At 41.4% G+C, this 25,509-nt stretch overlaps 1 protein-coding gene across 1 annotated transcript; it reads right to left on the bottom strand.

The window, feature by feature from the left end:
- Window positions 1–243: 243 nt before the first annotated feature.
- Window positions 244–22,289, bottom strand: LOC133353588 (glycine receptor subunit alpha-2-like). Its single transcript, XM_061569951.1, has 9 exons — window positions 22,157–22,289; window positions 17,024–17,142; window positions 15,739–15,806; window positions 14,098–14,333; window positions 12,700–12,782; window positions 9,163–9,300; window positions 7,134–7,348; window positions 4,384–4,536; window positions 244–3,651 (listed from the first exon to the last, which is right to left on the bottom strand). Exons 1-9 carry the CDS (start codon window positions 22,204–22,206, stop codon window positions 3,505–3,507), a joined length of 1,209 nt encoding a protein of 402 aa, XP_061425935.1. The 5' UTR covers window positions 22,207–22,289; the 3' UTR covers window positions 244–3,504.
- Window positions 22,290–25,509: the final 3,220 nt, after the last annotated feature.

Raw genomic sequence — 25,509 nt, 5'->3', positions numbered from 1 at the left:
TGAAACTCTTACTCAAGAAAAACAGAAATTAATAATAAAATAAAACCGATGCCACGCATATAAAGGATTTATAGTGAAAAACTTTGTTTTTACGGGTTAATTTTTTTACGTTTTAAATATTGTTTTTTGAGGCACGATTCATGCAACTCAAAGAGTTTAATTCAATACTCTTTAGTTCTTTCGGTAAAGTCACGTAGGTATAAAATTGTATTTTATTTTATGGATTCCTGCAGTCACGAAAGCTTCAAATCAAGTTTAATTTAATCTCGTCAATAAAGGATACAGAATCAACATGTGTACCGATTCCGTCTCATATTACATCCCCACCAAGCTTAATACATCATATATATGTTGTAAAAATACAGAACTTGTTTAAACACTGAATGGAGGGCATCCTCATGGTTTAATTATTACAATTGATGATTATAAGCTAAATTTGTTTCCATTTACCTTATCCCAATGATGTAATGTATATTTAAAACACAAGCCATCATTTGTAAAATTAATCAAATTTGCAAGACAATACTAACAAAAATACAACAAATGTTTAATAACATTATGCTTAATGTGTAATAAGCGTGATAAAAATGATTAAAGTGACACATGTGTAATTTGTAAGACAATTCAAGATATAGTGATGGGTTTTTACCCTTTCAACTGGTACAAAAACTGACACCTTTATACAAGGCATCATGTTTGCAATAACCACAACACAAGCAGTCAAAATGCAAACAAAAAGAAACAACTTTGATAATGATAATGATATGCACTGTCCTTGAAGTTGATTGGTCCACACCCGAGACAGCTTTTCTTGGTGTTGGACCAGATGACGCCAAAAGGCGTACAACTCAAAAACAGCGCACTATCAGAGTATTGAGAGCTCGGGGTAAGCATTTACACTATGAGACCTCCTTTACCAGTGGCAAAATATAGTGATAGGTTTTTACCCTTTCAACTGGTACCAGTTGCTGGTACCAGTTGCTGGTACCAGTTGAAAGGGTAAAAACCTATCACTATATTTTGTGATAGGAGGTCTCATAGTACAATTAAAAATTTTAAGATGAATTACTTTACCCAGAAAGATGATCATACTGTTAAATACAACCATTTATTTGAATTGTAAGAGATGTATTCTTCTTTTGGGCACAATACACACATGCAATAAAATACAGTACAGCATATAATAAGTATATGGTATTGACACATGCTACATGAGAACTTCCTCAGCACGTTGGCAGAATTTGAGAGCGATTTGCTCAATTTCCTAGTTGAATTTGAGCACCACTTTGTTGATTAAATTGACATACAGAATCGTTATAATTTGTAAGACACACTTAAATATTTCAAGATTAATTCATTAACTCAGAAAGTTGATCATGCTGTTTAAATACAACCATTTATTTGAATTGTAAGAGATGTATGCTTGGTTAAATTCTAGATCTGTCCAGCTCTGGGAATGATCATTCATGAGATGACCATTAAGTCGGGGCGTGCGTGGCAGTGAGCACAGTTTCAGTGTCTCACGTTGCTGACGGCAGCTAAATGAGTGAAAATGGTTAAATGCCCTTTCACATTCCGACTAGTGAATACTCTCACGCATCCAGGGTCAGCCTTGGGGGTGGGCCTGGGGTTGCCAATTTTCCCATTTCCGAAATATGAACAAACCCGTGGTGGTGTTGACTACTTGGTGGAATATTGTAAGATCATTTGGGCATACAGACAATATATTAACTCGTGATACACTATTGTGGAAGACCTAAACAGTCCATCAGCCTGGTTTAGACCTTCCAGACTAATCAATAACGGTAGCATTTTGTATAGACAGGCAAACTAGACAAGCTGAAACCAATTCCATTCGTCACACATCCAGTGTTGTGGTGTCCACCTTACACAGTGCCCACTTTCTTTGTCTACTCCACATTGCCATTGAACATGTTCCATGCTGATTTGCACGATGAAAATGTTACAAAAATACATACGTTTGATATATGGTCAGAGGCATCAAAATGACACTTGGGAGCAGGTCATAAAAAGTAACAGACAGTATAATTACAAAAAAACAGATGGTTGGTAATCTTAGGTCCACCGGCTCTATATTTATAAAAACTGGACGTATGAAATATTTTGCAGGGACACAGAACCCCGGAGGCAAAGGGGAAATGTCTTCTAGAACTCAGACCCGGATACCTGTTTCTCAATTAAGTGTGCGTGAAAGTACCTACGCTTGTGAAAGGTGCTAGGTGTATCATGTGCGCAATTCTTGTGACTTCATCCATTGCATTTTGTAAAATACCAACATTAGGTCTATGTTTAAAGGCAAGTTAAGTTCGAGATTTCTTTGTCATAGTGTTGAAATCCAACTGTAAATTTGATTACTGATTGACATTGTAGATTCTTCTACTTCTGAAGCAGATGTGAATTATAATTACGGCACGTTGGGATCTATGGAAGAAATGTCAATGATTAAAGTTGTTAATCTTCCTGGTTGATATTACTGGAAATAATTAGCACATGCCAGTACATATTAATCGTGAGTGGAGAAAACTTTGGAGCGAGTTACCTTCATATATACGTAAAATATGGACAGACACACAATACATTTTGTATGAGAGCTCTATGACCGACGAAAGGTGATGGGTTAATACAGCTGGTGATGAAATCTGAAATAAATCCGCCCATAAAGCTATACAATGGTATATGTAACATATATGGTAGTTATAACTCACTTTACCTATCTCACAATACACCTGGATAACATGAGATATTAAGTATTTAATTATAATATTTAGAGTTGGGGATTACTCCAGTAGTATTGTAAGTAATTTTTAAAGTAATTTCCAGGTCGTTATACAATTCCTGAATATAGCAATTGTCAAAAAAGAACTTTTCCTGTTCTTACTAGATTCATTAAAGTTATTTTTGTATTACCCATAATCGCATCATATAAATGGTTATCCGTTTGCTACACATTAACATTTGTATGGCAATTAACGTCCAATATTTACCTTTTTAACTCAACAACGAAAGTAGCTACCATGATGTAATGGTTGGCAACTTGGGACTGACCATCCAGGGGTCACCAATTAGACACAATATCCTGGGTAATCAATTCTGAAAATTATCATGTGGCTGGCATCACATAATTGTCAGTATTCCCACGTCAAGTGAATAGTTTCGCCAAGCCACACAAACCAGTATGGTGCAGTATGATCACACATCTTCCCCCGTAAAGTCATGTGTTTCAGTTTGCTGTGTTGCATGATCGTTGCTAATTGTGGAGCAAATTTTGCCAATAATGTGGCATGTTTAACTTGCCAATGTTTACTACCACATTTATTTTACTGTACATTTGTATTTAAGTGTATTTTTTCTAATTTGCTTTGTTTTCGTCACAATATGCGCATGCAATGAAATACAATACAGCTTATAAATATATGGTATTGACACATGCTACACGAGTAATTTCTCAGCACGTTGGCAGAATCTGAGCGGGGTTTGCTCAATTTACGAGTTGAATTTGAGCACCACTTTATAGAAGACCCAGTAGAAGATGTTGAGGATGAAGAAGGTGATGGGGAAAATGATGCGCGAAAAGTAGTCGATGCGATGTGCGCACCGCACGTACATGTTCTTCTTGTCCTCGGCTCCAGCCTGAGAAGATGCAATGAATGAGTTTATCACAAAGCACATGACAAAGGGAATAAACCAATTGTGACATTTATCTCGCAGACTCATTAGTCGGCTACAGCTTATTTACAGCCAAACACCTTAATTTAGCTGAACTCTGAATAGGCTGCTGGGACATGACAAAGTACAGTTGTGGATCAGCAATTTCTTGGTCACACCACACATTTTTTTTACCAATGAAGTGCATGTTCCCACCTTTGTACAGTTTTAAGGTTAGTGCTGCAACTCCTTAAATTGAAAAAAATGTCAAACAAACCTCAGTGTACATAAATGTTGCTTGATAGTCCTTAGAAATTTGTCAATGTATTAAGTATTACTACTTGGTACATGCTCTTTAATCCACGCCTGGAATCACTTCAAAATCTGCATGAGGTCCTTGCTCCAGAAAGTTTCTAGTCACATTGACATTTTCTTACTCGGGAACCCAAAAAGTTGCTACATCTTGCAACAAAATTACTAAATTGGCAACACTGCTTGAGATGCAGTTGCATTTTAATTGTGTTGATCTGGAAATATCCTCTATCCATTCACAAACCCCTAATCAGTTTAGGGGCGCCCTGAAAACCTCTTCATTGTTTGCAGAAGCCGCTAATGATGACCATGGCTCAGGGTCGGTACACCCTCAATTACGAACCACCAAATACTGCGCATCGCACCTCTATTCCACCTGACCACTTTCAATCCCTACTCACTCACCTTCTCCTTGGGTGAGCTGTTCTCATCCACGAGCTTCACGGCATGTTTGCCCTGCCGAGCCATCACGTTTACGGCCGCAAACTCCAACAGCGCTGCAAACACAAACACTTGACACATGCCCATCCAGACGTCGATCGCCTTGATGTACGACACCTGCGTGCACACACGCACACAACAACAACAAATCCTTACAGACTGCTGGGGCTAATACCGTTATAACGTTACAAAGGCTGAACGGAATTCTCAGGTGTAGTGAGTTTAGAGTCTCAACCGTATCAACAATGACTGCTGTGATACAGTCATATGACCATACTACAGATATCAATACCGACAGATACACACCAACATTTAAATACGCACCGCACCAAAGATTTATCTAATTGTATAATTGAAAAAAAAAGTTTTGCTGGCTTCGTGGCTGACTGGCTGGCTGGGTGGGTGGCGCGCAGGCGGGGAAGTGCGCACATCTGCGTGATGAGGTCAACCCTATCATGCCTCCCGTCCACCGTACAAATGCGGGGGCAATTCATTTTTTAAAATATGTTTTATTCGATGGCTGATGTTTACACACTGCGTTAGGTACTCATTTAAGGCTGAGTTGACCTAGGAGCAAGTCAGGATCGCTTCAGATATTCGTCACTGATGTTAGCCGTGAACGGGACACCAGGTTTCTCGCACACGGCACCATCACTCCCATCCATATGCACAAGCATAATCACAACGGAGCCATTATTCACCGCTAGGGGGTAGCAATGTCGCTTGTACCAATCTAAGGACACCCTGAAACCACGAGAAGGAGCAGGTGCTGTCAACTCCAGCTGCTTGGTTTGAGGCTGCACATGTTTAGGGACTAGGTGACTTAACGCGATTCATTCACGCTCAGATTACTGTGATACAGTCATATACAGTCGCTGTGACGCCAACACGGGCAGGAAGAGCCTCCTCATTCAAGTGTTGTATATAATCGCCCCAAATCTTCCTGCCCCCAAGCATTCCCATGTCCCCCGTGTGTGTGTGCACATGTGTTCTGGGAAGCGGTAGTGTAGCGGTTAGCGCGCTGCGCTATGAACCTGGCGACCCAGGTTTGATTCCCGCTCACGGCCAACACCAGTGACAATTATCTGAACCGGTCCTGGGCCTCCCCTAAGTCGACTCAGCCTGAAATGAGTACCTGGTGCGGTGTGTAAACATCGTCACTGGGGAGACAAAGGCGGTCGGGCGTGGTGCTGGCCACCCACCCACTCGTGTACCGTTCCGGCCTTTATAGGTGCTCGCTAACAGCACTTGCCCCTACATTCTGTTAAGGTTATACGGGGGATCTTTGTCTGTGCCAATCTTAATAGGTGCTCGCTAACAACACTTGCTACAGCAGTCTGTTGAACGTCATATGGGGAAAATGTGTTCGCGTATTTGCATGTGGGGGTGTTTATTTAAATAACAATAAATTACAAATGGAAGGGCAAGTCAGTCAGTTAACGTTTTTTGGTTTGTTTGTTGTAGTACGGAGTTAAACTGATGGCTTTAATCTAAGTTGTCTTGTGGTTGTTGTTGTTTGACTTGCATCCCACTGGGATTTTTGCACACAGCGTTGGTGTACGGTACTTTTTCTAGGAGATGTTTGCTGTTTTTTCCTGGATTTTTCTGTTTGCGCATAGTCACATAGTCACTTTAAGATGTTTTCTTGTTCATGTGTTTTTTTTGTTGCGGTTGCACTCGATTCAAGAGCCGAATGGCTCACAGGACTCTACCAAATAAATGAAACTGAAAAATTGAAACATATGACTTTACCGTACTACAAATACAAATTCCTACAGTTGAAACAATGTAAACGTTTCTTAACCCCCCACCCCTGACCACCCAGGAGTGTAAATGGGGGCACCACACACAGCTCATCGGCAGGTCGCGTATGGTGGGGTGATGTGTGGGTAATTCCACCTGTGCCAAGACGAACGTTCAGTGTGTAAAAGTATGCTGAATACCCTCTAGAGGGGCTCGCTAGACCAGTGGCGGGCAGCGTGTGGCCTGCGGGCCGCATGCAGCCCATGAAGTCCCTCATTGTGGCCTGTTTTAAGTGCATTTAGGGTGATGCGTGGGGTCATGATCAGGGCACATCCACGATTTGGAGCTTGCAGCCCAACTGTGGCCCACTAACTCGTCTAGGTTGCCCATCACTGCTCTCTCGACCTCCAAAAAAAGGCCCTTCCACCAACAGTGGCACAATGTATGTGTGTGTGTTGAACCTATTTCCCACTGTACATAGCCAACCGTGCTAATCGGAGGTGCGGCAGAAGCAAGCAGATGCCCGTCTCCGTGTGGATCTACAAGTCTCCAGTGGTGTCAAGAATAACCACACAACACATGTATTATTCCTTAAATTAAAGCCTGGATTGATTGACCAGATCATTGCAGTTTTTTCAGATATATAAGCATCTAAGACCTCAATGGATGAACTAACAGGACAGGCATATAAACCACTGACATATGGAGCTAGAAAAATACTATCCGAGCACCACTGAAAAACATGTATCTCATAGAAAACCTGGAACGCAACTTTTTTGTTTTCATCAGCCTCTCACTTTCTACTACTGGGTGATGGCATTACCCATTTTGTTCCATTACTTTTTTCCTTCGTTGTCCAGGAATGGCCTCCAAATCCTTGGATTTAATCTCCTTCCCACTGCCTTTCTCTGCTTCTTTTGTCGATCGTCCAATGATTGACTGTAAATGTCAACGGATTCAACTCCACGAACCTTGGGAAGCTGCGAGTTGGCAGCCGAGCTTTGCGTGGTGATGGTGAGGATGGTGGTGATGCCTAGGCTAGCCCGGGCGGGCGCAGCGGACATGTCAATCCAGAATGAGAGCCAGGAGATGATGACAAGCAGCATGCTGGGAATGTAGAGCTGGATCAGGTTGTAGCCAATGTCACGTGAGAGGTCGAACGCCACCGAGATGCACGAATACGGGCCTGGAGGGTAGACACAGAGTCAAGAACCGTCAGTCACTGCGTGCTCCGGCCAGACACCAGGGCCTCACACGCGACTGGCACCAGTACATTTCCCGCTGTCTGGCGGTACAATTTATTATATGATACAAGATCCAATGTAATCGTATAGTCCATTGTCGTTGTCTTCTGCAATTATCGTTGCTAATTCTAGATTTGAAGCTTTCGTGACTGCAAGGATTCATACTCTTAGTTTTTTTTTGTAAAGTCACGTAGGTAAAAAAAAAATTACAATTAATAAAAGTAAAATAAAAAATCACGACGTTTCGGAGGCAACACAAGCTTCCGTCTTCAGGTGGAACACGTCACAGCACGATTGCTGTATCAAGTAAAGAGTTACTTATCAAGTAAAGAGTTACTTGATACAGCAATCGTGCTTTTTTATTTTACTTTTAATAATTTTATCGTTGCTAGTTGTTGATGTCTGATATTTATATTCCCCAAAATACATTAATCTAACTCCATGTGTTTAATAGCAGTCTACGGCTGGGTATGACAACCCTACAACAAATGCTGCTGGATAATATTGTTTCTGGAAAGTCAACAGACGAATGGATTAAACGTTTATTTCATTATTAATAGGTGAAGGCACAGTATGGAGTTCTGGTTTCATATGTTTGAACTATAATGCTCCGCTAAATACTTTTTCTTGCCTCACGGCAGATATGGAGCGTACATTCACAGGAAGTTCCTGTTTTTTTATGCTAATTTTGGTCACGTGACCAGGAAGTGACGATGTTAGATTTCCACTGTACCACGTGGGCGTCGGCCATTACACAGATAAGTCAAAATGGCGACACGCATCGCATCTCAGTGAGACCACAGCCGCACTTGTCCATTGTGGGAGCTTAAGAAGCATTATCTTTTTACCTTGTTACAATCATTAAATGACGATTGGAGTTGGACATTCATCCTGGCTCCAAGGGTGTATTGAACACAAGGTTATCTACTCGACTAGCGGTGCAACGCAGCGCACAGCGAGGCCGAGATATACTTGATGGATCTATTGACCCCAAAAGAAAACGAATGGAGCCTTAGCTCTTCCTACTGCCTCTTTAAAATCCCCAGATTAGATTAGTCTGTGGAAAAAAGGCCTTCTTGGTGGCGGCTCCCTCGTTTTTAAATCGCTACCGCATTCTATTTGGGAATCCAATCATTGCCGACCATGACGAACCTCCATTCACTCCTGAAACTCAAGTTCCTGTGGTAAATAATCGGCAGGAAACTCTAAGCTCAAGTTTGCATGGATCATACTTAAAAGTTCCCGGTTGCTTATTGTGTTTACTTTTTTTAATTAATTTTTTTCCTCCCTTTATTTTTGTTTGTGAAAATATATATTTTTTACGTCTTCAACAGGTTCCCTATTCCCGTACCGTATACAGCACGTATCGATACTTGCTGTTCGTATCACGACCTTTAAACCCACGATTGTAACTAGGATCTGTACCGTCGCAGGACACCAATGCAATAACGCCTAATAGCTCATTGGGGCCTTCCTGCAGACATAAACATATATTCTAAAACACACAATGAGTTTACATGGAAAAGTAAATTAACATTATTATCAGCAAGTAATGTTTTCACTGATCCTGCATTGTCATTTGACCACATTTTAGCAATGGTCTACCCTACGTGACGTTATTTCAGCCAAGTACCAAGTAAAGGGTAGACGAACGAGTTGTGATGTATTTACATTATAACTCAGGATGACACGTGCAAGTTTTTTTGTTGTGCCTCTTTCACATCAGTTCAATTGGGCTCACAGACTTTCGGCTTACCACTGTCGTACGTCTTGCCGCAGTTGCCCAGAGTCCCCTTCTCCGACACGGTGAAGGTGGTGGTGGCCGTGCTCACGTTGAATATCACGGGATCCGTATCGTTCCACTGAAGGATGACGTCGTTCGTTGTGTAACCATCTGGGGCACAGAGCACACAGCATGTGTGTGGTTATCGTTCTTTAATTAACACGTCAACAGGTAAGGGGCCGTCCATAAATGACGTCACGCGATTTTGGACGATTTTTGACCCCCCCCCCCTCGTCACACGGCGTCACAAAAAGTCAGACACCCACTCAAATATGACGTCACAAAGCTCTGCCCCCCCCCCCCCCCAAACTAAAACATGCTTCAAATCGCTTTAAACTATTGTCATTGTAGTGCGTATTTAATGCGGCGCTGCACTCTCTGATGTTGTAGGAGAAAATATTTATTAAAAAGTCTATTTAATTAAGTAGAACGTGTTGTCTATATTTATTTAAAGTTGCGCATTTTGACGTGACGTCGCATTTATTAACCCCCCTCGTCAAACATCGTCACAAATGTCTGACCCCCCCCCCCCCCCAGGTGCGTGACGTCATTTATGGACGGCCCCTAAGCAGTGTTGACAAGACTTGTAACGTCTCGCCCCCCCCCCCCCCTGCTCTTATGATGTTCGGTAAGATGTTTTGTTTCTGCTCTTTTAGTAGTGGGCGTTACCTCTGAAGGTTAACACGAATGATAAATATCAGTGTGTATTTTTTTATTTTGCTAATTTCCAGATGACACCATAATCCTACATATGCATTGTTTTAGCTCTTTTATATTGGTGTGTTCACTGAATTCCAAGAGGGTGACTTACATGTTGCCAGACGGCCGTCAATATCTGCACTAAGTCTTGTGGAAGCTTTTATAAAAACACAGTAGTGCTCTGCCAGGTTTAAATCACTAAAATTTCGGTGTGTGCTGATACTACTGGGTTGTACCTTAAAGTTGATTAGATGAAAAGAGAACTTTAAAAACATTAATTTTCTGTGAAGGTATTTTACTCGCTAGTACTGACTTTTTAAAATGACCAACACCTCTTTACCAGCAGCCCTGACCAAACCAAACCGACCAGTCACACTGAGACATGTCTGAACAATGGGGCGGGGGGGGAGACGTAGGCATATTTGCATGCAAAATAAATCTGGACTCTATTGTATGTAGGGTGTGTAGGCATATATGCATCCAAAATAAATCTGGACTTTATTGTATGTAGGGTGTGTAGGAATATATGCCTACATAATACATTTTTTGGGGGGGTCGACAATTTTTGGAAACCTGTTGATTCAACTTTTGACCCCCACATTTGGGGGAGGGGGGGTTCACTTTCTATACCTTTTTGATTCAGGCCTTCTGAAAGGCTCTCATATTTTAGTTGATGGACAAACGGAACGCCGGGCTTTATAATAGATGAGCATTATCGAAATAATTATGTATTATTCATACCGCGTCACTCATGCATACCTCAAGGCGCTCTCTGCCGTCTTGTGAATTACAAACTGAGATTACTATTTAGTCGTCACATTTTCAATGGTAATTTTAGTTTTCTCTTGAACTGCCCACAGCAACCAGTGTCAGAATCTAGTTTAAATGTGGTGGTCACTGAATTTTTATGGCACTTAAAAAATACAAAACAGAGGTCCTGGTGGAATTTCGATTTAAAGCTTTCGTGACTGCAGGGATTCATCTTCTTGGTTCTTTCGGTAAAGTCACGTAGAAGGGAAGAAATAAAACAATAAAATTAAAACATAATAAAATAATTCTCACGACGTTTCGGCCAGGTCTGTCGAGGCGACAGCTGTCGCTTCACCTGAGGATGGCTGCTTGCGTTGTGGCCGAAACGTCGTGAGAATTATTTTATTATGTTTTAATTTTATTATTTAATTACTTCCCTTCTACGTGACTTTACCGAAAGAACCAAGAAGAAGAGGTCCTGGTGATTGGAGCCAAAGCCCAAAGAGATAAACTGCTCACATTGACAGAAAACGCCGGATTTGAACTTTGAAGCCCACATCAGATATATCACCGAAACGGTATTTTGTCATCTTGGAAATGTAGCTAAGATACAACCTTTTTTTCTCTCGGTTTACTACTGAGAGACTGATGCATGCTTTTATTACCAGCAGACTTGACTAATGCGATTCTCTCTTTTCCGGTCTTCCGAAAAAGTCAATATGTAACCTACAACTTATTGAGTATACAGCAGGACGTGTGCTTACGAAAACCAGAAAGAGCACCCACGTGGCACCTATTTTACGGTCCATGCACTGTCTGGCAGTCAGTCATAGAATTGTTTTTAAAATACTTTCATTGGTTTTTAAATCGTTGGCTGGTTTGGCACCAGCATACATGTCTTCTATGCTTTTAAGATTTGAACCAACAAGATCCCTCAGATCCTCTCTTTTCGTCACTCCAAGGGCCAGGAACAAACGTCACGGAGAAGCGGCCTTCAGTGTGCATGGGCCTCGCCTATGGAACAGCCTGCCAGGGGATTTGAAGGCTTCGCAATCATTAAGCAATTTTAAGTGAAATCTGAAAACTTACTGAGAATAGGTTTCCCCCTCTTTTCTGGCAACAAAACAGGTGTTTATAATCAATAATAAAGGTTTTTGGGTGTTAAGATGTTTAAAACACCAAACTGAAACATTTTACAAGGAATCATGTCTACATTAACCACATATACTTGTGGTCAGAATGCAGAATGGAAAAAAACGTACTTTTTTAAACTTGCTTTAACTTAAGATGATTTTTATTGTTGCTTTGTTATATGCCTTCGCTAGCAATTTATTATGATGCAATTTTGGTTTTTATGGAAATTGATTTTACTATTCTTCTGATTTCGTCTTTTAACATTATTTCCTTTTACCTGTACAGCACTTTGAATTGCATCTTTTGTACGAAATAATGCTATAGAAATAAAGACTTGATTGATTTATTGACCTCATGCTCTCGCAGCCAACCAAGCATCTTTACGATGCCCCGGCTTGACATACCGCTAACAGCCATGGAACAGAGGATGAGGAGCAATTGTAAGAATGACATTGAATCTACTATAATTAATTTCATTCCAGCCTGTGTCCTCAAAACGGAATGTCCCACCCACAATGTCAGGGCAAGAAAATTAACCCGTAAAAACAAAGTTTTTCACTATAAATCCTTTATATGCGTGGTGGCTAGAGTCCTCTCGTCCTCTGGCTTGAGATGGCTGCCACCTATGGGTCAGATGATTGTCTGCCAGCATTAAGCAATTGGTAATTAAATATTTATTTATTTATCCCTAAACAGTGTAAAATTTTGGACATTTTTTTCCACGAAAATTAATTGTCACGCACAACGAGTCTGTGTGGAAAACGTCAGCTCGATTGGATCACGGGAAGTGGGTTAAAAAACGACCGAAAAATTTGCACGGTCGTAAGCAAGCAAGCAAGCACGCAAGCACGCAAGCAAGCAAGCGAACTTAATATAAAGGATTAAAAAAAGAACATCATCCAGGGGGAGATGCCCTCTCGCTCTTACAGCTCTCCATGTTCATGTGACAGTGCTGTAGGTCCATGGGATAGTCACGCAGGATCATGGCACACTCCAGGAGCATTGTCACCCTGTAATGAGCAGAAGAGACTTGTGAGATCCCAACCATGCAATAGTACAATGAGACATCGCAGTATTGTTGAATGTTTGCGCAAAAATTATACAGTACTGTATATATTATATATTTATGTTAAACATTGCCTGTGAAATGCACAATGTTTCTCCTGAATACTCCCTCATGCATTCCCACAAATATCACAATTTGTACACTCCACCACGCGTATCCTCAATGCCTCTTATCTTACTCCCGTTCAGCTCCATCTCTGATTGCAACGACATCACTAATAGTGTCATTGGTAAATAGGGTAAATGTCTATTTTACATGTATAACCTTCCGTGATTAATAGTGCTGGATTAATGCTGTTAAATTATACAAAAGTTACATAATTTGTATTGTATTGCTCCGTAAAGGCTCAACGTTGTTATGGTAATGAATCGAAGTCACATTGTGTATAGATGCGGTGATGAATAGTGATTGAAAGTGGATTAAAGTTGTTTAAAGTGCGTTTTAGTATTAACTCGGGATACATAGATTTAATGGTTATTTGTTCAGTTATATTATGATTTAATCCAGCTAAAATACCTTTGTATTATAGTACGTACTTGATTTAATGTAATTAATTGCAATTTAAAACGATTAACCTGATGTAAGCACGGTTGGCTACGTACGGTGTGAAAAAAGTTCAACATACATATAATTAATCATATTGCATATTTTAAAATTTTGATTGCACATTATAATAATGAATTAATCCACGTGTTAAAATTACTTGCGTTTAATTTGGGGGATTTGATTCATCTGTAAGAAACGTTAACGTGCATTCCTAGTTGCACATTAAGGGAAGGGGACGCATGATTTTGATTTGTGTTCTGGCGAGAAATTCCAAATTTATTGTGTTGACGTTAAATAGTGGGAGCATGCGTATGTGGTCAATCAGAGATGATTGGCGTTTGGTGGAGAGAGGGAGCACGCGCTTGTCGGCGTGGTGCAGACTGAGCCCAATGTGGATTTGCTGCTTGCGGGGACTCGTGGTTGAACGGAGCGAATAATAATTTCCGTTCCCGTTGAAATCATTAAAACTATATATTTTCTTATTTTTCCAGGCAAAGGTCCACTGAGCTATATAGCTCGTTTTCAGAAGCGACTTTGCCACAAATGATAGCTCAACCAAGTGGAGCTTCATGTGTATTCCCCTTCGCCATTCAGGGACATTTGGAATTATATAAAATAATTGTATGGCCACTGGACCCTGCCTCATCAGTCCAGAAGCGCTACACTAACGAACAGTCGCTAAAGACTGTAAGGGAGGTATTTGTGCATTGCACCTCATGGAGTGGAACACGTCCCCATTCTTGTAGAGCCGCAGCATCTTGTTGTCGGATGTGATGGCGTGGGCGTTCGCTGTCTTTTCGTTCTCGATGAAAAGTACTGGCTTCCACAGCAGGTCATAGAAGTTGTTGCCGAGGTCAATGAATTCTTCCTGGAGCAATGCCTTTGCCAGCAGATTTTGTATTTTGGGATCGTTCCAGCGAAGTTGAAGGAAAATTGATATCTGGTAGTCCTGGTAGCAATCACGCCAGGGTCGAGAGGACAAAGCAACACAGTGTCAAGCAGACAGTCAGGAAGTCGCAGAAAAGTGGAGGTGATGAAAAATACATCCAATGAAAGAATTAACCCGTAAAAACAAAGTTTTTCACTATAAATCCTTTATATGCGTGGCGGCTAGAGTCCTCTCGTCCTCTGGCTTGAGATGGCTGCCACCTATGGGTCAGATGATTGTCTGCCGTATTAAACAATTGGTAATTAAATATTTAATTTGTTTTCCCTAAACAGTGTAAAATTTTGGAAAACATTTTTCACGAACATTAATTGTCTGGCACAACGAGTCTGTGTGCAAAATGTCAGCTCGATTGGATCACGGGAAGTGGGTTAAAAAACGACCGAAAGGTTTGCACGGTCGTAAGCAAGCAAGCACGCAAGCAAGCGAACTTAATATAAAGGATTTAAAAAAGAAAATGTTTCTCCAATGGGAGCACATGCAGGGTTTGTGGGTACAAAGAATGAAAATGGCCTTTAACTTGTTTGTTTGCCCTTGTATGTGTATATGAGGAATGGGGTGCAGCAGGGGTTAGTGAACTGCATTACAACCTGGTGACTAAATTACATTCCTTGAAACGGATAACATCGGTGGCAACTTGTATATGAACCTATCCTGTGCCTTATATCATTCTCCACTCCGTAGTTAATTGTATCTCATCTATTGACAGTTGTTCTCATGACATGTCCCGCCAATTTCAACTTAATTTCATTTCAGTTCTAATTTAGTCCCCAATGCAGTATGTAAACATGAGCACTTGGGAGACAAAGGTGGCTGGTTTCGGTTCTGGCTTCACCACCCCCTCATGCATTTTTGCCCATAGCAGATGCTTACTCACTTGCAGCACTTGCACCAAGTGCATAGTTTATTCGACAAACAGTACGTTAGTCACCTCAGCTTATTAACTGATATCAACTGGATATCTACCATGACTTACAGCATATTTTTGGTGACAGCATTATGTCGCCATTACTTTGTGGAAAACAGTGGAGATTGTTTGATGTGTGTATGTGTCATTGCTAATACCAACTTCAAAGGCAGAGTTCTGAAAGTGTTTTGGAAACTATGACAGTATTGTTGCAGATTCTAAGTTAGATTAAATCAGTCTCCGGTCCAGGATTCTGAGAAAATGTCTGGGTCATTTGTTCTATGGCCTTGCCTTATAGGATGGACACTAGCATGTTGCCAACGTGATGGTCTTAATTCCAATATAAATTGAACATTGACAGATGTGCCGTCATCTTGGTCCCAGTTCAACATGAAAATATTGGCAGTGGCTCAAGAAGGCTGGAAAATCTCTTGACCTGAATGAGCCACTTTAAAAAAAAAAACCTCAAGAAAACAAAACCCTGCTAGTTGATGCTCTCACCATGGATGTCTCCGTAACGGGGCCAAACCGTTTGATGATAATGCTGGCATTTACAACCACCGGAGGTCCTGCAAAAGGAAATGGGGAAAAACACGATGCTGCATTTACCATTTGAACAATTATTTAGGTCTCGGTTATGGTTGAACCACAAATAAACTAGAAGAGATTGTAATGTCGACAATAGTTGTAAGTTGTCCAACCATTTGAATACACACATGCATTATCACAATCAGACATTATCTATCCACTGCTGGATGAAGGCTTCCCCCATGCCGTTGCCATCCCTCATGATCCAACATTACTACAATCGATCTCACTCGTACACATGTAAATAACACATTGCTACATCTCGACAGCAGTCGTTCTCTTAGATGCATACACTCCATTGGCTGGCTATCGCTAATCTCATCCGTGCGTCCTCATTCCATCTCACGAAGAGTCCTGCCCAAGCCCATTCACTTATTTTACATGCCAATATGATGTCTCTCATTTGTGTTTTTTTCCCTGACCCATGAGTTCCTTTTCTCTCTCTTAGTCGAATTGCAAACATCAATCTCTCTATGCGTCTTTGTGCACTTTTCACATCATCGTATACATACATTACCATTCATGTTCATGGGTGCTCTCGTTAGAACATTTACAGCAGAATAAAGTTCACAGGATATCGCAGTTAATACAAAATCTTGGTGTTTGTAAAAGTTCCATTTTTTTATTTGGCATTCTTAACACTTTTATAACTTTTAATTAACTTTAAACTTTGTTGCATCCCATTTGTAATTTGTTATTTATTGAATTGTTATTGCTGAAGAGTAAAACATTTTAAAATGTACATTCGGTACATGAGAATTTCAACCAATTTAGTTTATAAGTAAAACATAAATTAATGGTCCCCGAATTGAGAAATGACAGATCAGTGTTGGTGTATTGCATTATTTGCCAAATAAGACCCAAAATTATGTTTTTAAAACCATTTGCCAAGAGTGTACGAATCCACAGTTAAATGTTTTTGCAAACTCCCATCAAAACCTGTGCAATCATTGCACTTGATAATCGTGGGCGAGCTTCATCCCAGTTATGAGAAACAACCTTTGCGAAGTTCTACTTTAAAACGTGTCAAACTATAAATAGGATGCAGTTCATAAACAACAACAAATAATATACAAGTAAGAACTGTCCAGGTGTTTTCATTTTCCTTCATCGCTGGTGGATCCCGGGCCCCACCGGCCCTGAGAGACCACCCGTCCCACTGGTCACAAACACATCCACATCCACAGAGAGCGAGCACCTCCCACGTTGGGCCGGATGCGCCGCTCGTATACAGCGGGTGTGCCCAGGCTGCTCAAGGAGTCGAAGGGTGCTGTGTTCCCAGTCGGCACGGCAGCGACATCACGGTTCGACCCCAGGCTGCCAGGGCACAGGGACACACGGAGGGGTAAAGCTGTGAAGCTGCTGCAAAGACCCGCATCGTGTTCATCCTTGATAGGACATAATCCAGTGATTCAACATTGTTTCTCTAAATATCAGTCTCTGAGGAACCGAATAATAATTTGCTGTTTTCAACTTTGGCAAATTCATCTGCCTTCACTTGCTCCGTCTTCTCGAAAGGCCCATTTCCTGCTGAGATTGAAATGAAGGCTCATAAGATGTGAATTCATTCCTGCAACTGACTGACAAGCTTGTTCTTAGTTGAGTGATGATTCAACACGCGCATATTCGGGAACGACTGCATGTCCGCGCTGGGTGGCCAGAAGAGGCGGTTGGTGAGCATCATTGGGGGGATGTAAGAGCAGCTAAGGTCAGGACGACCGTTGGGGTAATCCTGTTGAGGTAAACAAGGGGGGAGGTGGACCGGGATTGATAAGACCAGTATCCGCCAATCATAGGGGGTCCTTTAGAAAATATTCTCGAAGGGGTCGCGAGGGATATAAAAGATGGAGAAAACGAGCCGGGAAGGGAGTTGATGAAGACAGAAGACGCAAGAAGCTGAAGCCGGACCCGCCAAGTTAGTTAGGCTGAGAGTAGTCCTGTGTGGACCTGGGTAGGCTTGGATAGGGTCGCTAGGGGTAAGCACAGTCCGTACGTCGGCACGCTTAACGCCGCGGCTGCCGTGGTGTCAACCCGCTGAAACAGCGAGACACGGCAGCCGGGAGGGGTAAAACAGGGAGAGTAAAGAATAGGATAGGGAAGGAGAGTGAAGAATAAGATAGGGACGCGGCGAGTGAGGGAGCGAACGAGCGACGGGCAGCGAATCCTCGGCTTAGCTAACAAGTGTTATGTAACGAACTGTAATAAAGTGGCCCGGACACAAGACAAGAAATCGTCCGCCTTTATTTACAACACTACAGTTATATTCTTGGTTCTTTCGGTAAAGCCATCCAGACTGTCACTCTGCGCCCAACCTTATGGAAGAGGTACGTGGATGACACTTTTGTCATCTGGCCACATGGCCGGCCTGCTCTCGACCAATTCCTCGACCACATCAATTCAATTCACCCAGCCATCAAAATCACCATGGAAGTCTAAAAAGATGGCAAGCTACCTTTTTTGGATGTCCTAATAAAAAAGAGACCCGATGGTTCAATGAGCCACTATGTCTACAGATAAGCTACCCATACGGATGCTTACCTGAAACCGGATTCCCACCACCATCCATCCCAGAAGAATTCCCTCATCAAGACTCTGCACCATAGAGCCCAATGCATCTCCGACCAGGAACACATTGCCAGTGAACGCAAGTATGTACACCAAGCTCTTAAGGCTAATGGTTACTCCGACTACACAATCTGCAAAGCCATCACTCCAACCATGAAGAAGGACCCTCTTGAGGAGCCATTCAAAACCATAATCTTACCCTACATTGCGGGGATCACAAAAAAGATCTACAAAATCTTAAATAAACACAAGATCCAGGTCTGATTCAACACATTACATAAAATCCGTGATCTGGTTCTGTCTGTAAAATATGTGATTCCGGACATACAGTACCCTGGCGTCTACAAACTGAGTTGCCTCTGTGGTAGTAGTTACATTGGAGAAACCAAACGACATGTCTCGGACCGCATCCGTGAACACAAAGCAGACCTAAACACGGTAGGACCAATACCTCGGCCGTGGCAGATCACTGTTATAATTCAGTGGGCTCACGTGACATTGACTTCTCCGAGACAGAGGTTTTCTGCAAGCCATCTGGCTACCATGAGAGATTCGTTCATGAGGCTATCCACATATACAAACACAGAGACAATTTCAACGGAGAAATTGGATTCTGGCTTTGCAATCATTGGAAGGATTTGATAAACCATTTCGGGTCTTAATTGATTGCGTTCACACTTACGGCGACTTTCAGACCGCATTCCATTCTCTTCCTCTCCCTCCTCTTTTCCGAACATAGATGGACTCGTCCATCTGAACAACTGCCAAACACTGTCCGTGGTGCTAACGTTAAGAAAATCCGCCACTTTTTTCAAATTTTCTTGCTGTGGTTTTCACACCTGATGATGATTGCCTGTGTTGCAGTCGAAACGTCGTGAGAATTGTATTGTTTTATATTTTTTTTATTTTATTGTTTCCCTTCTACGTGACTTTACCGAAAGAACCAATAATATGAATCCCTGCAGTCATGAAAGCTTTAGATCAAAATGTAACACTACAGTTGCAAAGCCGACACCATGGATGCATCTGTCCTCTGCAGGTTTTCCTTTCCAAAAAGAGGTGTAGCCTCCATATTCTCTCAACTTACCTTCACCTCAGGCACCTCTTCTCACTCAGGACAGCGACTTTGATGTTACATCTTGCAGGATACCTGATGCCGATAGCAGTTCTTTTTTAAATCCTTTATATTAAGTTTGCTTGCTTGCTTAGGACCGTGCAAATCTTTCGGTCGTTTTTTAACCCACTTCCCGTGATCCAATCGAGCTGACATTTTCCACACAGACTCGTTCTGCGTGACAATTAATGTTCGTGAAAAATTTTTTCCAAAATTTTACACTTTTTAGGACAAAAATATTATATTTAATTACCAATTGCTTAATGGTGCAATGCAATCATCTGACCCATAGGTGGCAGCCATCTCAAGCCAGAGGACGAGAGGACCCTAGCCGCCACGCATATAAAGGATTTATAGTAAAAAACTTTGTTTTTACGGGTTATACTTATTCTTGTCTTACATTATTTTTGTTATCCATCAGAGTGCGAACATTCCATGTTACAAAAGTCACAGTTTTTTGTGGTTCCGATCACCGAGAGAGTGTTCCCACTGGACGAGGAAATCCAGCCGGGAGTGGGTGAGACAGCCTAGGTTTAGGGCACTTTTTCTATCCCCCATCGCGAGCAGGCTGAGCAGACGGGACCCTAAAGGGAGAGGACCCCCTCGTATGTTCACGTCAGCAATATATCACTGGAGGCTTTTGTTCATGGATCACGTGGAAAATGTAATTCGCAAACGCGGTGAGCTGTGAGATCGCCATAAGAGGAAGTTGCGGAAAATAGATTATTGAGTCCAGCTGTATGGAGCTTCCCCGTCTGCGTGTTTGTGTGGTTCTTGAGTTTCTTTCCCGCATGAAACCTACTATTTTTAAAGAGTCCCTGTTCACATTGAAGATTTCTTGGTAACACTACCTCTTCTACACTGTCTTCTTCATCATCGGTGGCAGGAGACATAACATCAGCAACAACAACTAGTGAAAGCAAAATTATCAACACAATTATCATCATAATATTCAAAACATCGTATTATGATACAGCATTCACGCTCTTGTAAATAATTTTATCACTGACTTTAACTGCTTTAAATTTTCTATTTATCTTTTATGTATTACGGCTTCTTACACTGCTCTCTTACCGATTGTTATTACTTTCACTGGTGTATTTACTTACAATCTTTTATTTTGTTCATTTAACAATGGTTTTTTTGTTCAGCGAATTTGAGGGAATTCATTCGTGAAAGGCATTATACAACCACTAAGATTGATTGAGTGATCTTTACTGAGCATATGTCTTCCTACCTGCCATACATTTTGTTTTTGGATATGGTTATGGGCCAGTGCCCATTTTGAATCCCTAAAATTACCAAAGCTAAAATTCCCCAGCCAGGGTTCTAGTTAACAAACATGCATCATTAGGAACATCTGTCCACTCAAAAGTCCCAATTAATGTAGAAATAGTTTTCAAGCTTTTGCAGAATTCAGGTATTAGGTGAAGCTTCATTGCAATAATCAACAGCATCATTATCATCATCGATATCCTCATCTTTTGTGTCTTAATCATCACTGTGATTTTAATTTGCATTCATTACTTCATTATGCAACTTTTCAAACTGTTTTCAGCACTAAAGTTTCCTCTATATTTTGTTTAGAAACGTACACAAATTAGTAGATTAGAGGGAACAAGTGGGCATACGAATGATCTTTTATTCATATTTTCTTAATTTAGTCATAAAAGCCACACTGAGTCGTAGGACTTTTTCAGGAGGGTTACTTGCATTGAGTTTTTATATGAAGACGTTTTCAGCCAATAAATGTTGAGTGTTTATACGAAGGGTGGAATTGGTATCTGCCCTGTTCTCTCGGTAAATGTGCCATCGTTCACCAAAAAGTGGTGGAATGGCAACCAAAAATCTATATGAATTGGACTCTTGTCTTTCAGATGCATATATATCCACTGTAATTCCTATGCATGTTGCAGTGTCTACCCTATCCACCGTTTTAGTGAGCACGTAATCAAAGTGGGTGACAATACACGCCTTCAAAAACGATTTCTTCATAAAATTCTGATGCTTCTCAAGCTAACCAAACACAAGCTTGATTCCCCCATCATATAGATTAAGCAATCAGTTTATTTTAACTGGAAAACCATTAAAATCTGAAACTTCCCTTAGCCATGCAATAAAATATATACTTTTGCTTAAAATATACAAACAACTCAAAAGTTTGGCCTTCCAAGGAACATATTCTTTGGGTCTTTCGGTAAAGTCACGTAGATAAGTCCAAAGAAAAGAACAAAAAACTACACAACACAAGCGATCGTCATCAGGAAAAGGGGACCGCTTTTCCTGATAACGACCGCTTGTGTTGCGATCGAAACGTCGTCGTTTTTTGTTATTTTGTTATTTTCTTTGAACCTATCCACGTAACTTTACCGAAAAACCCAAAGAATATGAATTCCTGCAGTCACGAAAGCTTTAAGTCAAGATTCAAAGGAACAGTGCAATATTTGTGCAAATTATTCTTTGAGAGTAAGATGATATTATGTGGCCATGTCAGGTAACGGTATCAATGTGCTTATTCAAAGTTTTCAATTTTAATTGCTTGCATTCTTGCACTGCTTTTACATGAGCTACTTTTATTATTTGTTACAACTACTTTGTAGCATTTTTACACATGCCCTTGAACACCCCACCGAATCCAGTAACGATATTTACCAGCAGAAGAAGCAGGCTACTACCACGATGCAGAGTGGAGTTGCCGCCATCTTGCGTACGATGATAAACCCGAGGCGAGAACAGGTGAACGGGAAACCAACCACCGCACAGTCGATGAGCTCGTTCTGATGCCCAGACGTGCAAACCTTAAATACCCAGAGCATGTTTCCATATTTAGCGGGTCTCGAGGGAGGGGCTACTACTTGCTGACACGCAAGTCAGTCACTGAAGCTGGTAACTCGGGAGTGAAGTCACTCTTCACCTGCAGGGCACGACGACACCTGAGATCACGGGTGCTAGCCAGACTGGTGTCTCCCCACGCCATGTTATTTCTCAAACAATGTTATTCACGTTATCGTCATCAGCCGTGGTCTATCCGCTGCTGGATGAAGGCCTCGCCGAGCCGCCGCCATCTCTCACAATAATGCCACGTGACAGTGTTGTTATTCTATGAGATCTCGTTTACCAGTGGCAAAATATAGTAATAGGTTTTTACCCTTTTAACTGGTACAAAATCTGACACCTTTATACAAGGCATCATGTTTGCAATAACCTCAACACAACTTCAAGGACAGTGCATATCATTATCATCATCAGAGTTGTTTCTTTTTGTTTGCATTTTGACTTCTTGTGTTGAGGTTATTGCAAACATGATGCCTTGTGTAAAGGTGTCAAATTTTGTACCAGTTAAAGGGTAAAAACCTATTACAAGTGTTGTTATTATGAGCACAGTGCTCATGAGAGACGCTCCACATCTCACACGTAAGTGCCAATTAGCGTGTCCTATCCAGCGCCGAGGTATTTAAGTGGAGACCCTCCATATTAGTAGCAGGCTACCAGCCGTATGCAAGATTGTGAGAAGTTACTGCAACTGAAATTCACTTCCTCGAAACGAAAACATTTAAAGAAAATAGAAAAGGTGATGTTTCGATGTTATCGCAGCCATCAACATCAATGTTAAAATATCAATACATCAAAGCACTGATGTTACTGATGTATATTTGGCCATCCCTATTTTAAATGTTTTTTTCTGAGTTATGTAATGTGTTAATAATTTACGGTAATTCCATTGAGCCCATGGCATACCGCATTGGCTAGTTTTTCACTAAGGCCTGAAATTATAGACTCATTGTATCTGTTCTTTGTGTCCCTGTGCAAATATCACTGTTCTGTATTGTTCTTGAGCAAACTGATTAAAAAGAACGCAAAATGAAACATGGACTGCACAGGTAACCTAAGATCCGACGTCAAACAGTGCAAGCGAGCGTTGCCTGCAGGTGTCAGATCTGATATCTGGCAAACAACTCCAGAAAGCCATCCCCTCCCTACAATACTGTTGCATGTGTGAAGGGGTACGAAACGATGAGCAGAGAAAGCTGACAGAAAGTTGGCGAATTTTAGCACTGTACCCAGTTAACATACAACGTTGACCCAACGTTAGCACGTGTTTGGAACAGTTGGGCTAACATTGGTCCAACGTTCCATCTTTCCGAGGAAGGTGTATCTTCCCGTAACCCTGGCTTGTCAATTTTCAACAAGTGAGCCTGTCTTGTGGTCTCCTTGCAGTGAGCCTTTATTGCCTATGTCTTCAAAAGGCACTTCGTCTGGCACGTCTACTGTTGTGGCGTGGTCACAACTCCATACCTGATCATAACTTTTGTTGTGTCTGCATGTGTCCACATGTTTATTCAGTGAATTTTGCAATGCACTACGATCCCAGCAACCAAGGTTCACAGAACTCTTACATCTGAAGACACGAATGAGATTGGCTGGTACACTTGTGAAAGTGACACGGACCCAAGCTTAACACAAAATAATCATAAGCGTAATTATGGAAAATATGAGCGACAAAATTATCAAGCAGACAATATCCCAGTTAACATGGAAAGTTGGGCCACAGCGGTGGTCCAACGGTCCCAAACACATGTCAATGTTGGCCCAACATTGCATGTTTCCTGGGATATATCTTTCATATATCTGTCCCTCAACGTAAACGAAAATAAAATATATACATTTTTTTTATACTTCCCGTCAACCACAAGGCCTTCTGGCCATTTTTTTTTATCAGTTACCAATGAGGGAGCAGTTGGTAATTAAAATAAGTCCTATTTAGTCAAACATTTTGTATCGAAATGATGGTGCCTGGTAATGTCATAGCCCACGTGTGAACTGTAAGTGCATATTTACAGAGCCTCACAGAAATGTGCACAGCGAGCCCTCGCTGCACAGATGCCTCCAGGTTTCCCATTACAAACGTACAGGCAAATGTTTGGCTCCAGAGTTTGTTTATCCGCAGTAAATAATACACTGCATTAATGCAAGCCATTCGATGAGTTACAACGAAGATAAAATGAACACATCTACTATATGTTGAATGGATAAAAAATAAACAAAAAGTTATATAATAAAAAGGTAATTAACCTATCATCCTCAAGAGAAAGCATACCGAATATATGTAATGTAATATTTGTGGTTTTATGCTCATTTCTATATCATGCATAATACACACACTGTATAACGACGGTACGGCTTCTGTCCATGCACTAGCTGGGTGATAATGGAGACCCCAGTGAATCCACTGTGGTGCAAACCTGCTGTTTGTAACGTCAGTACACACAGTGGCATTGGGTGGGGAACGTCCGACCCGCGGGCCGTATGAGGCCCGCGAAATCATTTGATCTGGCCCTGCCAAGGCAAAAAACTACTCGAAATTTTATGAATCTAGGATCTTTTTTCATAGCACAACATAAATTTAATTTTGTATGGCCCGTGAATGATGTTATAAATATCCAAATGGCCCTTTGCAGAAAAAAGGTTCCCCACCCCTGCCACTTTAAGGCCACACCTTGCTCATGAGATTCAATGAGGTTGAAGCCAGCGGAGGATTACATTAATAATCAATTACTGCTGGGAAACATTGGTGGAGGACACAGTACTGTATGAATATGGCTGTAAAGAAACGTAAGTGGGCCTGGACAGGACATTTGGCCACCGGTCAATATTAATGTCAGAGTGGCAGGAAAAGGAGGAAAGGGGCCTAAGAGTACATCCACAGTGGAAATTCATTCATCACGCATAGTCAGCAAAGGACCGTTGCGCCAAACGTATGACCTCTCGCGGAAGCATTCTCTTGCTGCCATTTTGTTTGATCCACGGATCACAGGGGTGGGGAGGCGACCACAGTTGTGGTGCCGTTCCTTTGAGGGTCGCAGTCCACTTCGAACGTCGACCGCAACTGAAGTGCCCAATTCTAGACGGAGGCTTGTGTTGCTTTTATTAATTTTAATGTTTTACCTACGTGACTTTACCGAAAAAACCTAAGAATATGAAGTGCCCAATTTGCTGGAGTTTGC

This window comes from Lethenteron reissneri, chromosome 44 (assembly GCF_015708825.2).
Source record: "Lethenteron reissneri isolate LAM-NWPU_2019-01 chromosome 44, ASM1570882v1, whole genome shotgun sequence".
NCBI lineage: Eukaryota > Metazoa > Chordata > Hyperoartia > Petromyzontiformes > Petromyzontidae > Lethenteron > Lethenteron reissneri.
The sequence above is the reverse complement of the archived record's forward strand: the minus strand, read 5'-3'. Positions and strand labels throughout refer to the sequence as shown.